This window comes from Carassius gibelio, chromosome B4, assembly GCF_023724105.1.
Source record: "Carassius gibelio isolate Cgi1373 ecotype wild population from Czech Republic chromosome B4, carGib1.2-hapl.c, whole genome shotgun sequence".
Taxonomy (NCBI): Eukaryota; Metazoa; Chordata; class Actinopteri; order Cypriniformes; family Cyprinidae; genus Carassius; species Carassius gibelio.
In genome coordinates, this window is record NC_068399.1 from 10686393 (window position 1) to 10702906 (window position 16514).

Consider the following 16514-nt stretch of genomic DNA (forward strand, 5'->3'; position numbering starts at 1 on the left):
AACAAACATGAATCATATTTGTGATGGATGAAAAATCAATAAAACATGCTTTTTTCTGAGGGCAGTTCTCCAAAGCAAAAATGTGCATCCAGGCCGCATTGCCCCATGCCAGAAAGGGATTTTTAAAAGTGCCAGCTTTGTGGATAAACAACATCTTAAATTCAGCTCTGATCTTTGTGGTCATCTTAGACCCTTTGACCACTTTCAAGTAATTCCCAAAGGCATGCTTGTGCTGAAACAGCAGGAGCGTGTCAATATAAGTGACAGGTGCTCTTTGAGTAACGCAGCCAAGGACTGTTCATTGGCAATGTGTATGTCATCATCATCCTTAAGGTGATGCACCTGCTCTGCTTGCTTCATGCAGTCACTCCTGGACAACTCTCATTTAATTGCCATCCAGCTGATTGATGGATCACAATGAGAGTGTGTTACAGGCACTGCAGAGAAATTAAAAATGGACGCCCCCATTGTAAACACTGGCGAAAGCTGATAATTGGCTCTAAATTAGCTGCATAGACAGCTGCATTGACAACACTGCGATTTTGATGCATCAGGCTTGTTAAAAAAATAACCCATAATGCAACACTATCAACTCACTAAAGTTTTTCAAACTTTTTACTGTATATTTCACAAATTTCCTATGCTGGGTTTTCCATTAATGTTGCAAATCACACCCTTAAGATCCTAACAAAATTATATTCTGCATTTTAATTATATCATGCCCTAAAAATATGCACCCTTTTGAGTGTGTAGCAGAAGTGTAGGCATGTTTTGGGACATACTGCCACAGCATAATTGTTTTTAACAGACACACTAACTCAATATAACATATAACTATATGCATACTCCACATTTCAGTTAATTTAATTTACATTACAATTCTTCCTAGCGTACTGGAAAGAACAGACATACCATGTTGAACTGACCTCATGCTTTTTTCCAGATGTAATAAATGTGTTGGGACACACTAATTCTAATTTTGAATACTATTTAGGGTGGATACTATTCAAATTTACACGCAGCAATTGTCTGTTATTTTGTGACTGAGCAATGCCTGTTTTCCAAACCAGTATATAAGATGCTCATTATTTAAAATTAATTGCATTTTTGCATCATGCTGTCAGATCCAAAGTTGCTGATCTATTTATCTACAGAATTTGTTAATTCTAAATTCGCACAAAAAGAGTTAATCACCTTTCTTTATTGTAGTTTTATTAAATCAAATATCCCATTTACTCTATGGTCACATGAGGCCTGGAGCTTATCGCAGCATTTTAAGCTGTAGGCAAGGAAGCACCACAGACAGGTGGCCAGTCTACAACAAGGCTAACAATAACAGACAGATATACATTTACACTCAGAGTTATGAGCAATTTTAATCTTACATTTACATAACCTGCATGTATTTTGGAGGAAAGTAAATGTAACTGTATGTACTCTATTCTTTTCATTAGCAATCCTTGTAAAACATATTATACAGTTTGAATTAGCTACACGAAATATAAGTGTAGTTTACAATACATAATACAATACTGAATGATAATAATGAAAAATGTGAATAATATCAGTAAGCCTTGCCTTGGTGGCACAAAGCGCACGAATGGCGCATGTCAATGACCCACTAACATACGGATGCCCTCAAATTACCCTAAAGCCACGAAACATCAGGTTTGATTTCATGGTATCTTTAAATCCTGCGGTGCACAACATTTCTGAAAGGTTCAGCACACAAATGGCACAAAGAAAGAACTTAAGACTTAAACTCTGACGTCAGACTAAGGGAACATGCGCTGTGACGCATCCACCGGCGAGCGCTTCTCAAACGCGTCTATTCAGGCAAGTGGAGGCGAAGTATGCGTCAGAGCGGAGAGAAAGTGCGCTCGTTAAGAGAATCAAACCCCGGTAACTGCACAGACGGAGGCGGAGATACAGACTCAACACATCACCAACACCACATGCGTCGCGGTTGGGACATTTTTTTTTTTTACATGATCATTCGAATTAATGCAGGAATTACGGCTGTTTGCAATCTGACTTGTTTCTCGTGGCAGACACCAAGGACCAGTCGAAAATAAGAGGAGTGTGACAGTTCTAGCGATCAGCGCAGTTCTCTAAGTGCGTAAACCAGAGATTTCGGAGAGGATGATCACACATCATTCGCCTTAGATCCACGCAACAGCCACAGACAAACTGGAAATTGATGCATTTTTGCAATGGGCTGTGAAAGCTCTAAAACATCAAAAATATTGTTTCCTTAAAGTTGGCATCTCTTGAAAAAGAACGGATTCTTTTCTTCTAAATCTTTGAAAGAAAAGCGCGGCAAAGGTGCTGGTTGTTTTATGGCAATAGAATGGAGATGTGGTGTGGATGCTGAAGGCAGTCAGGATGCTGATGCTGAGAGTTGCGTGGGCTCTAGCGGGAGCGGCGATCTGCTGTTTTCTCATCATTCTCATCCACTCTCGCTTCCTACGAGAAGGTAAATGTGTGTGGTAATTAATAACATGCAGCGTGTTATATTTGCCTATAGCTACTCGGAAATCTTACATGTAGACCACTTTAGTCTTTTTCTTGATGATTTGATGGAGGAATATTACAGATTTGTTATTTTTATTATTATTTTAGAGTGGGCAATCATGTCGATATTTCCCTTTAATACAGAGAATGCGTGTGGAAGGAGAAATATTAACCAAGCCAAACTAAGCCAAACACCCCGCTGTTCTGTTTTGTAGCCGTACTAAGATTTACCAGATAATATTCGTGCAACATTGACATCTTAAATCGTATTTGATTGATGGCTTTAAATTAAATCATCTTCAAGAGGTAAGATGTGATAGCTACATATCGCAAAAGATTGAGCTGTGTTCTGAGTTCTGAGATTTAAAGGTTTTTTTTTTCTTCTTCTTCTTCAATAGATGGCACTGAAGTCTATCTACGGGGTAAAACTGAGGTTAAAAGTGATTATTGTCTCCCATTAAGTTAATTTAAAATGAACTTCTAGCTAGTATATAAAGTGCATAAAGTATTCATAAATCCTCAGTTCAACAATAACTTAACAAGCATCTTAAAATAATAACTGCACATTTTCCCTTTTCCTAGTGTGTATATATATATATATATATATATATATATGTGTGTGTGTGTGTGTGTGTGTGTGTGTGTCTGTGTGTGTGTCTGTGTGTGTGAATATGTAAATAGTAAAAAAAAAGCCTTATACAGTATTATAACTGTGATTACAATTACTCACAAGAACAATCTACGAGATGTTAAATACAGCATAATTGTATGCACGTTTAAAAAATTAATTTATAGTATTTTCTTTAACAATCTACTAACATAATTTTAGATTTTAGTCTATTAAATACTTATTGTTATTTATCTTGTGTCATTGCATTTTTTTAAATCAATAAAGCAATACAAATCCAAGGTTAAAATAAATGCAGTAATGTACTGATTTGCAAACAACTTGAAGGGGTAACGTGTCAACACGAATGCTGAAAGGTGAGAAATGGGAGCCACACAGACAAGTCAGCTAGATACTGCTGCTTCACCTTTACACACTGACACAGTAGATATAGGATGTCCTTTTCAAGAGACATCTATCCTGGCTTCTGCATGTGCCTTAAGGGAAGACAAGAGCGGTTTGTTTATAAATGAGACAGAAGGTCAGCTGGTTTCTCTGCTTAGCTGTGGGGATTGGAGTGTGTTTTCAACCTGTCCCTGTGCTCCCGATGTAAATACAAAGATCAGTCTAACAGAAAAAAAAAATAATACCTTCAAGGTGAGCCAGAAGTTAACAGACATAACGGTTGGGAGGGGGGATGTAAATAAAGAAATGGTAGAAATACACTGAATGTGTAAACTATGAATAATAAATGAATTCTAAGAAGTTTACATGAGATTTTAAAATCATTTTTTCTTTGGTTTTGCCATCAGTGCATGAACAGATATGTGCAAATTGCATAATGTTAGTAAAGATATGTATATGCTTGGAGAAATTGGGGGAAATAATGTGCCGTTTTTGTGTAAGAGAGAGAGTGTGCGTTTGTGTGTGTGTGCATGTGTGTGTGTGTGTGTGTGTGTGTGTGTGTGTGTGTGTGTGTGTGTGTGTGTTTTGACCTTGCAGAACTGGAAGGTTATTTAGCATAATTAGTATATGACTGTGTGTCAACACACATGTATTGACCCGATTCCATGCTTGATGACAACAAACTGCTCTTTCAAAGTATTTCTTGTATTTTGCGTGATACTCATACAATATACTGTAGCATTTGAGTATATGAAATTAACAGGAGTGGTTATTAAGAAGCTGCATAAAAGATACCACTCAAGGCAAGCATTGAGACCTTCTGGTTTTGAGATGCATGGTTAATTTCCCTTCAATCAACTGAAAATGAACAGATAAAAAAAGGCACAACCCATGACTGTGCTCTGTACATCTTTGTCTCATTTCAGGTCTACAATATGCCAGGATGTGTCTAATTAGCATTTTGTATTTTAACATTCTTATTCATTCATTGCAGGAGCTTATTTTGAAATAATAATAATAATAATAAGTGATGTGCTTATTGAAACCTCTGCTGAAGTAAATGAGGCACAGAGGTGAGAGCGAATTTGCTTTGGCTGCAAGGTCGTTATTTAGACTAGGCGACGAGATAATTTATACAGGCACTGAATAAACTCCACTGACCACAGGAATAATGCAGACTAGCTCAGGAAATCTTTTATTGTACAGTCCTTTGATATAAAGTTGAAGTGGACACCTTTTTTTTAAATTGTGGATAAAATATTTGAAATGGGAGTCTGCAGCATTCGTTTCAGTGCTCTACTGTGTGTCACATTGGGCCATGTTAATTGCTGGTATGTCTTATATACCATTATAATTATGCTCATAAAATATAAAAGGTTAGTTTGGTAACTCACTCTGACATTTAGTTCAACTATGCTGTTTCTATACAATATAATAATTGGAGCTGTGCAGAAAGTTAATTATCTTTGTGCTGTTATTACGTGTAATTGTTAGTGTTTTCTCAATTATTACACAGTTATTTGGAATGCTTCATTTTAATAGGTCAATCACAGCATTCAGAAGATAATTCACATGATTGCAATGTTGTATATGGCCACCTGCTGGGTAACTGAAACCAGCACTACTATTTTTATGTCTATGTTATCACACTTTAGACTTGTGTCCCTAGCATTTATTATCGTCTTTAGTGAAAATGACCTCCGATGATTTAAGTATTAATATTACTGTTTTTTTCCCCCAAGTTATTCATAGTGAAGTGTTTTAAATCAAATTTATTAAAATTATTAAATACAATTATTTTTTTTTAGCTTGCAGTTATTGTATTTAACTGTACACATTTCAGTTACAAAGATGCCAGTGCCTCTTTTGACCCCCATGTTTTAAAAGATACTTCTTAGAATATATTTAATTTTACTCATGACATATTGTTAAATCCTAAAGTTATGTGGTTAAAGCCAGAACTCAATCTCTGTATAACATGTCTGTTTTGAAACCAACCCTGGCAACACAATCTTTGAAAGCAACAGTTTGGAGGATTTGGTGATCTGAAATCCCCAGTGCTGTTTGTTTGCTGTGATGATGTACTGATTGCATAATTGTAGTGAACATACTGGTGCACAGTACAGCAATTAGCAAGTGTCGGTTGTCTGGCTGGCAGATGGCAGACTTATTCATCTATAGCGGCCTTTTCTGAAGGTGCTTAAACTGATGGTGTGGAAAGATTTGGCAATATTTCCCTGGAGTGGCACGTCGGTCTGAAGTGGCTCTTCAGTACTACTCTACACTTAACACGCTGGTAATACACTGCAGTGAGAACTTCTGAATAGTGGAATCGTCATTGTGGCTTGAAAGTAAAATAAAAAAATAAGCTGAAAGGAAGGATCTCTTTCTCAAGAACTGCCAGAACATAGCTCAGAAGTGGCGCCATTGAAATGTGTCAAACTAGAGAGATTAAACAAATTTACAAAAGGGACAACCTGGTTGCCTGGCTAGACTTAAAAAAATATATACCCTTTAAAAAATCAGCTGACAGCTCTCACACATTCTAATTTTTTAAGCCCATTGCTATACACCTTAATTCCATAATTTGCATTAGTAAGCTTATCAACAAGCACTCTCTTCTAGTTGTGTAAAAAGTATTAAGAAATGTATACTCTTAAATGCCACCACGATTACCTAATTACAGTTTTTGTCATGCAGCTTAGTTTGTACATTTTGTGTACAGTCAATAAAAACCAGACTGTTAATAATAAACCATAAAATATGACTCCGTTAGCCAGTTTATTATGTCATAAGCATGCATCAAAACTAGATTTCCCATCACGTTCTGAGTCAGAATGCAAATGATGAAATAAACATGTCCATCACTTGACAAAAATCACTTGAACACACATCACATCGTAATTATGATTCCTGAACTCACACATAGGAGTTTCCCGGGGGACTGGTAGGCAGCAGAACTCCTGCTTCGTTCTTCGACTGCTGCAGTCCCCTCACGGCTGGTTCTGTCGGTGTGCTTGACTGTGCTAAGCACGCTCAACGAAGTAAGAGTGCACTCGGTTGAAACTGTAATAGCTTTTATTGACAGATCAAATTTTCTGACTGTATCCCAGCCAACAGACATGCATAAAATCTCTCATCAACACCAGTAATTGAGCATGATCTTGCAAATCAGTCTATTAATTTACATGAATTATGAGTATTCTACTTTCATGCATCCGACATAAGCATGATAGCTTTTAATTTATGACCTCAGCTCACTCATGGAGAAAGTGTGGCAGAATTATCTCTCTCAGTCCATACCTGATTGTAGCACTGGGATAAATCAGGCTGTGAGTGCTGTTCTAGGATAGTTTCCTATAGCTAAACCTTAGTAATCAAATGGGTAACACTATAACACATATTTACTATTACGAGTTTTGCCTAAATAAACTCTTAATTTGCTGCTCATTGATAGTAAGGTAGCTGGAAGTTGTTGTAGTTATGTTCAGGTGTAGTGTTAAGGGTTAGGGGATCTAGAATATGGTCATGCGTTAATATGTGCTTTGTAAGTACTAATAAAAAGTCAATTTGTTAGTAATAAGCGCATGCTAATAAGCAACTAGTCAATAGTGATTATATGTGTTTCCTAAACAATAGTGTTACCGTGGAATGCTAAGAAGCTGTGTACAACGTTTTTTTTTAATACAATGCTTGTTTTGCATTAACAGACAAAACATTCATTTCTGAATAGGCTGTATGTTTTTCTAACATCCTTACATTTTTATTAAGTTACAACTAATAGAGGTTACAGGTGAATTGAAGGCATTCAATAATGAGGATAATGCAAATTCTGACAAGTCTCTCTCAGCATTTTTCCTGCTTGTAAAGTAGGGGCCAGTCTTCCTGTTTAAACAAGATACTGTTCATTCTTGAAGAGGTTCTTCTAGTTCCGTGTTCATGCTTTACTACCCAGTTTGCTTGTTGAATCCATTGCTTCCCTTGAGGATAAAACAATCTATAAGTTCATACTCCAACTGCTGGTTTATAATATTTGTTACACATAACGTTGTTTGTGTAAGCAGTATCTGATAAGACAATACTTATTAATTGATTGAAGGATGGATTTCAGATTGATGTTGTATTAAGTGACACACATTGAAAATACCTTATTCTTATTAATGTTTATTGTATGTTAGTTAAGTTTAAATAACATATACAGTCATTTTCACTGTGGGAATGTACTTAATACATTTCCAGTAATGATTCAATACTTTTAAAAATAATAAGAAAAGATAAAATGTGTTCTATTCCGAAAATCCAATTTTTTTCCCTTTTTTTTCAGTATAACAATAGAGACATTATTCATTGTAACTTTGACTGTCTTAATCATTGGCATTGTGGGCAGTTTGTATCAAAAGCAATTGTGGAGTGATTACTATCTCCTGGCTCATAGCAAAACAACATCCACTTTGTCTTCCATCGCACCATGATTGGTATTCTTATTTTCAATTGAAAATGGAATTAAAGGCATTGCCGTTTAATGAAACCCTTATAATGCAGGATGTCACATTCCTTTAGCCTTGCATCCTTGAATAAATTGCATGCAACTAACAATTTTCTCTTGGAACAGCAGAATTTATTCCCCCTTTTTATGAGCCATGAATAAAAAGGAAGGAAAGCAATAAGACTTTCTCTGTATAATGTTTTCATTTACCCTCTTATTTCATTGCGAGTAATGATGGTCTTGGATGCTGTTGTCCTACAAATGTTAGTCATACAGGACGGCAGTAAACCATCATTGCATACTCAAACACTCATATTAGACTGTAATCAGTGTCCTTTGAACATAAAAGCAAACTCAAATGAGATTCTTCCAGTGTTTCACTGTGCAAGAGATAATCATGTTCCTTGTAATTTGGTTACTTGAGATATATTGGTCCTCACTTGGCCATAAATGCTCTTACTCTCTCTAGTTACCTGTTTACAATAAAGCACACTATTCTACAGAACTAGCTTAGTTTTACATATACTTATTAAAAAAAATAAAATAAAATAAAATAAATAATAATAATAAAAACAATTAAAAAAAAGAAAAAGAAAAGCTTTAATGAATTACTTCACAGTGCCAATGCACAGGTGGGACAAAATACTACAATTTAAATGATTTATTTTATTATTATTTTCTTTTTTTTTTATTAAAAATTCATCCTTCAAATAAGCTTTATATGTCAAGCGTATTAGCGGATGATAAACATAAAACTATCCTTTACCTAAATGTCTTTCAGGAAGTAAGTAGGTGATGCCTCCGTAAAACTAGCTTGCCGCTGGCAAGCGTTCAGTGATTTGACAGCAGCTTACGTCCTCACAGGAATTTCTGGATCTGGAGGAAGATGAGGACAGACTTTCCACTGGCAAAAGGCCAGTTAATTTTTATTTCAAAGAGATTTCATTTATAGGAACACTTCATTGCTCCCTTTATAATGTTACATATAAATGTATGGTACTGTTTATTTCTATCAATGGCAGACACATCCATGAATGCTTTATATAAATAATCAAATTCACACAAAAAAAAAAAAAAAATGTTACAATGTTAGCTTATTTTTAGATTGTATGGTTTTGGAATGAATTAATACATACTTTTTTAGAAGTAAACGAAACAAGTCATTATTAACAATGTGTTTTTGCAGTAAGCATTTCTGGCCTTATTTAGTCAAACCAAATAATGATTTGTGTAGAAAAAAGTACAATTTATAAACAGTATATAACAAGTTTGCATTCTGTGCACTTTATATGCGTGTGTGTGTGTGTGTGTTTGTGTGTGCGTGTATATATATACACACACACACACACACATACACAAACACAGTTATACAGAAACATACATGATTCAGAAACAGAATTGTAGTACGGTTATATGTGATTCTGAACATAGCCTATATCAAACTGGCAGCGAGTTTCCTTGTTTCCATCCTTCCTCCACACTTAGAACAAGATGAAAAATGTAGATGGCAAGAAGTTTGGCTTTCTAAGGCCCACCTGCTTTTTTTGTGAAATATTCAGTGTTCATTTATTTTGCATGGGCCTACATTAAAAAGTACCTAAAATAACATTATATTTAATTTTATTCAGTCCCCTAGTCGACTTATTCGCAGTACATAGATTTTTAATGATAATTAAATGATTTTTCACACACTATCACAACTGGGATATGAATCACAGAAATATGTTATAGCATAGGCAAAAAGAGAAAGAGGGAGCATTTTAATAATGATATTTATTCTGCAAATGAAATTGCCAGGCTTGCAAAATTTGCCTGCTGAACAGACAATAAATTATACCTTTGGTGGCTCCATAAGCCCAAGGATAATATCGCAACCAATGAGATATGAGGAAATGCTAGAGTTGGCTCATGTTCACATCAGAATGAGCACTGGGGAGGTCCTGTCAGAGAACTTTGTTGTAAACATACATTACACCACACACACTCACAGCAAACACACACCTGTATCACAGCATTCCTTTGTATAAGCTTTAGTTTCCACATCTTACATTCATAGATGGATAGATACTGCAGTGATGCCCGGAGGAAAATTCCAAAAATGTATGTGTTCTATGCTGACACACGCATTTGTTTTACTCAAACATATGCACATTTGTACAAACACACAAAAAGCACTGTGATATTTTCGTGACATTTCTGGATTTCAAAAATCTAAATAAAATAAAAAATAATAATGATATTTATACATCATAGTGTTTTTGGTGCTAAGAAATGTCTAAATAGTGATTTGTATTATGGTAATGTGCTTAATTGACATGACAATAATGTAAATGCAATGCAAAAAATAAATAAATAAATATAATGAGACTTGATTTGACTTTTTTTGCATCTCCTTTTTGAGATGGGGAAACCACAAGCTTGTATTAGGCACATTAGCTGTGTTGACTAATTGATGAAACAAAAACCCATCACTGTGTGCTGCAGCGTGCAAAACTGTGAGGGCTGCGGCTGGTGACGAGCTGTACAGACAGTAATGAAATAATTGGCAACACTGGTAACACACGGCTTGAATACATTGAGAAGCTTCACTTGCTCATCAGTACTATAACTGCTGGCTGAACAGACTGATGTAAAACTGATGTAAAAATGAACATGAGACTAAAAATGTGCGAAGTGGAGTTCCGGTGCAAGTAAGGTAACAAGAAGATTTGGAAATATCTTCAGCTGTGGCACCTTGTAGGAAATGCACTCCCTTCCATCAGTCCATATACAAGAATCACTGGAGAATCCTGCCGTTTCGTTTGTTTGTTTGTTTTTCTGAATCAATAAAAGCCATTTCCACCACATCAAAATATGTATATTCATGCTTGATATCATCCTATGGTGAAAATGACAGTAGAGGGAAATACATTTTAAATGTATTGATAATAAAAGGGCTGATTTTATCTGTGTCTGAGTCAAATGTAACAGCTTATATTTTGGTAACACTTTAGTAAAGGGACCAATTCTCACTGTTAATAGCTGCCTATTAGCATGCCCAGTATTAACATATTTACTGTTTATTAGCACTTATGAAGCACATATTATCCATATTCTACATCCCTAATCTTAAACTTACTAACTATTAATAAGCAGCAAACTAGGAGTTAACTGAGGCAAAAGTCTTAGTTTATGGTTTGTTAACAGTGAGAACTGGACCATAAAACAATGGTAACACTTTAGAATAGGTAACACTTGTTAACTATTAACTACGACATTTCTCTCAATAAATTCTTAATTTGCTGCTTATTAATAGTTAGTAAGTTAGTTGTTAGGTTTAGGTATTGGGTAAGATTAGGGATGTAGAATAAGGTCAAGCAGAATAAGGCATCAATATGTTCTTAATTATCACTAATACATAGTTAATATTCTAGTAATATGCATGCTAATAAGCAACTAAAAGGTGTTACCTATTCTAAAGTGTTACCAAAACAATTTTTGTATCCGAAAAACACAATTAAATAATATTTTCACACATTTAGCTATACGTTCCTTTCAGAATGTACTGTCGCACTTAGAAATCCTTCTGTAAATATCTATATCACGTAATAATTATTAAAATGGTTAATGTATATTTCATTTCTGTATTTATGATTAGTTTTAATTAACCCCTGTATCTATAAGTACCTGTATTTGAATAAATACTCTTTAGCTATTTTATTAATATTATTATTTTTTTTTTTCCTTTTTGCTTGTTTAAAGACGGATATTTCTGCTGTTTCTTTTTGGGAAGTTGCCATGGAAACAGTAACCCATGAAAAGGTGATTGAAGGAGAGCATGGGTCGTGCTCTACTCTGTGTGAAAAGGGCAACAGTAAAAGAGAGAGATACGGTGATAGAGAGAGAGAGAGAGAGAGAGAGGAACAAAATTCAGACCAGACAAAAAAATAAATAAAAATAAAACAAAAAAGATATTTTCTCACTGGTTTTTCTGCTCTCAGAGGGAATGTTGGGTAGTTTCATGTGAAAACACTCTTTAATTACTGACCGCACAGTGTCATTACTAACAGCGGGGGACCAGTAGCCAGTTATTTGTGAATGTAAGTTTCGAAATAATTAACTGTCTTCCTGTTTACTAAGCGGCAATGCTAGTCAAACAGACAAGCTTCTGGGAGTGCGGCACAATGGAGAGACTGTTAATTATGAAGCAGACATGATCTGGGTGTTGCAGACCAGTGTGAATTTGAATACTGCAAAAACTGACAAGACATCCTTGGTGGGATGTACCTGTAAAGCAAATGTTAATGAATAGCCAACATAATGAGAAAAGAAGGGACTGTTAATTATTAGTGTTGCTTGCTAAGGCCTTTGGTCATAGATGTGTAGTGATTTGAACAAAACCCATAACTATTTATTAACTTGTGTTACTGACTGATACAGAAAATGAATATTCTGTTTATATATTAATATATTGTATAATATATTAAGACAAATATATTAAAAGTTGTGATGAGTCAGGAAGGTCAGGAAGAGAGAGAGATGAGAGGCAATTACGTACTTAGCTTTTTCATTGATTACTTTATAAATACAGACAAATGTTTCCATTGTTTGACTCACAATAGCATATGCATTATATGGCACCATACTGAGCTAGCTGAGTCATTTAAACTTCTTGTCATGTGGGAGAAAAAGAAAATAAAAAAGTATGTGTAAATATATATATTATATATATATCTTTTTTTATTATCTTTTTCTCCCACATGACAAGAAGTTTAAATGACTCAGCTAGCTCAGTATGGTGCCATATAATGCATATGCTATTGTGAGTATGTATATATATATATATATATATATATATATATATATATATATATATATATATATATATATATATATATATATATATATATATATATATATATATATATATATATATATTAGTGGTGGGCATAGATTATTTTTTTTAAGATAGATTAATCTCACTGTGATCTTGAAATTAATCTTGATTAATATAGATTAATCTAGATTAAAATGGCTCGTTCGAGTTGCCGTAGCTGTGGTCAGTGGGTTGTACCAGTGGGCCCTGTTTGAAATTGTTTAATGTTTGTATGTTCGTTTATTTTTATTTATTTGTGCTATTTACAGAATGTTTAAGTTTTTTTTTTCAAGTTTGTAGGTGTCAAGGTACAGAAACCGAAAAATTAAATGTAAAATAGCACTGGATAGTCTTGGATAGTCAATGTAAAAATTAAATATACAATCAAACCTACATTTATTCAGACACCTTCAACATTTCTCACATTATTAGTTTTGCTATATATATCAAAAATTATATCTGGTGTCTGAATAATTTTTGGTTTGACTGTTAAAACTACAAAGTAATTCAATCAAGAGCAATGAGTGATTTTCATTTTCATTTTCTTGGATTAACATTACAGCAGCCAGTAGCTAAATTAGGCGTGGTCACTTTAAGGAACGATGAACGCATCCAATATAATAAACATCCTATTTTTTTCCTCAACTGTTTACTTTCACTTAAGAAATAACTGAAATGCTTTTTTCAAGCATACTTTCTAAGGCGGGTATTTTGACATTTTGTATGTATTTGTCGACACAAGAGCAAAAAGAAGCAGATTCGGTGTTCAAGCGTTTTGAGACGCCTTTCTCCGCGTGAGCCCTGAAACACCAGAACACCGCGAGTACTGAATTGGGCTCTTTCACATCTTTTTGTTTGTTCAAACTGCAATTTGTATTTGTTTGTTCAGGTGCAGGAGGGACTTCGAGGAGAACTTCTCAGATAAGAGCTCGGTTCAGTGTCGCTGTCCATGATACGCGGCTCTCTCTCTTGTGCGCACCGAACACAGCGTGCGAGTAACCAGCTACTCTGTTCAGCTTTTCCGCGTCTTGTGTTTGGATGATTTAATATTTAAATCGACAAGCGGTAAGGCTTAAAAACATGTGAAAAAGATAAGCTTTCGTGACGATGCACAGCAGTGGCCCGTCAACTGTCCTGGGCATCTTTTTAGGCTGGCCTCAGCCAGTCGGTTATATAACATATCACGGTGAAAGTCATCATAGCTTGCTTAGTATAGCTCCTAACCCAACTTTGAGAATAGATTAATGGAGATATTTTTTTTATCGCACGATAAGAGTATCACGTTAACGCAGCACGTTAACGCCAATAATGGCCCACCACTAATATATATATAAATGTTTCTGTGTCTGTGTGTGTGTGTGTGTGTGTGTGTATTAGCTATACATTTCAGAATCAGGTAAGCCGAATAGACAGGATGTAGGATAACCTACATTTCCCCATGTCCCTGGCCCTAAAGTGCCCATAGTTGAAAACCCAGCTATGACTAGGAACAGTTTTGAAAACTAACCTAATTCACACTATCTATTCTTACATTTTATTTTCTCACCTGCACTATCAACACGGACAAGTACACAACAGTCAGTGTCTAAATGTTAGTTTCAGTCATTCTTGTCTCACACATACTGAAGAAAACAGGTGATAAAGGGCTGATAAAAGGTTTCAAATGTCTATTTGCCACATTTTAGTGAGAGAATAGATGGGGGAAAACAACTCTCAAGCTGTCAAACTCCACAAAGAGTGAGGGAGAAAAAAAGTGAAGGAGAGAAAGTTAAAGTGCTAGTGTTTTACTTGACTGAAGAAGAAAAACTATGTCAGGCATTATGTGTTTTTGAGGGAGTGTGACAGGCCTCGACTAACCTTGGAGTACAAAAGACTTGCATTTAAATCACAAGCAATGTGCTTTAAGCTTGATAGGTTTAAAAAATATTGATCTTATGTTTTTATTTTTCTATTTTATAATGTTTACTGTTCAGAAAGGCATGCTAATTATAATGTCCAATTATAAAAGCCAACTTATTTTTTTTTATTTTTATTTTTTTTTCATTTTTCCATTTAAATATAAATCACTATCCAAGTTTACTGAACTTTGTATCATAGTACCTGGTTATTGTACTTTAAAACCTATATATATATATATATATATATATATATATATATATATATATACTTTGCTTATTTCACAAATTATGTTTTTAGATTTTCTCAAGAAAATGTAAGTGCTACTTGCCTATGCAGAAGTCACTGTGGGTGGTTGTCAGTGGACTGAGGTGCTCTTGAGTGCTTTTTAGAGCAATGCTATGTGGATGCTATGGGGTTCTGAGTGTTTGTTAAGTGGTTCTTTGCTGCCACAAGTCAAAAGAGACCATCCCTAACTCTCCCCCAAATAAAAATACACCTTTCTCAACAAGCCGCATGATTGATGCGTCATGTCTGTAGCACTAACAGTGTGGGGCAAGTTACTGACCAAAGTTGAATACCTAGAATTCAATAAACAGCTGTGTTTGTCAGAGCAAAAGCCCACTTTTTCTTTTTTCATTTAGTATTTGACTTTACTTTTTTACAAAAACACACCTTGTTTCTATGTAAATTAGGTTAATTATAAATTGTGTTTCTGTCACACAAATTGCCAGGTGCAATTTGCATCAATCGGTAAATGAAACCAAACAGCACATAAAATACATTTTGCTATACATAACAATGATGTTTAAGTGCACTTTCTAGTGTTCATTGCAGCGGTAATTGTAGCAAGGCAACAACATCACCATTTACTGTATTTGAGAGAAAAAATATTTCAAACAACAAATTAATTAGTTCAGTTGAAAGAGACCTACATTATTTCAGTTATTGTATATGTACATTCCCTTACTAAAGCACACTGTAAAAAGTGGTAACCTGCAATTGTTATGTTAAAGGAAATATTTCTACCTGATTTAACCATATAGTTTTATTGGTATACAATAAGGTACATGAGTTGGATCAGTGATGTTGAATACTCTTATTTTCTTAAATAAAATTTGTTAATTTATATGTTAATGTATATGCCACCCCAACCCTTCCAGTTTAGGTGAAAAACATGCGTGAATAAAAATAGTATGCCTGAATTAAAGGTATTTGTTAAAAAAAGTAGATAACCCAGATAACTTACTTCTTCCTTGTGCCTTGATACTGCTATGGTATTTTTGTAGGACAGTGTTAATACTCAATGTAGCATTAGTCACATATTAACAGATGCTGTTGTTTTTCTTTTATAGGGACATTGTGCATTATAAGTCAACATTCAGTTACTCAGTTTAGAGATAAATAAATTACTTGATACAATTAATCACCGTAACCCATAATTTGCTAGCATGCCTTTGAAGAACTTGTTTCAAAGTAGACAACACATTCCACCTGAGGTCTGAAACACTGTCTAGCTTGTTTTCAAGGTTCTGGCTGCTTGTATTCTACCTTTTAATTACGTCCCATGCACAACCATAAATCTGCATCAACAGAGCCACTTCCCTAACTCAATGCATATTCATGTGAAGGACTAAATATTCATGAGCAAATGGCTGTCTGAACTTGTGCATAACCATGATTATGAAATACAATCACATGCCAAAGTAATATAGATATATAGCACTGAATGAATTATAAAACTCCACCCC

The 16514-nt window shown here is 34.7% G+C and overlaps 1 protein-coding gene across 2 annotated transcripts in view; it reads left to right on the top strand.

Annotated features, from left to right (window-relative positions):
* tafa5a (TAFA chemokine like family member 5a) overlaps positions 1-16514 on the top strand; it is a 162847-nt gene that overhangs the window by 36030 nt on the left and 110303 nt on the right. Inside the window, exon 1 of one of the 2 annotated variants that reach the window (XM_052555291.1) lies at positions 1871-2476. The exons of the other annotated variant lie outside the window; for it this stretch is intronic. Coding sequence (XP_052411251.1) covers positions 2368-2476 — 109 coding nt within the window. The 5' untranslated portion in view covers positions 1871-2367. Of the gene's footprint in view, positions 1-1870; positions 2477-16514 lie in introns of those variants that run through there. 2 annotated transcript variants of the gene reach the window in all.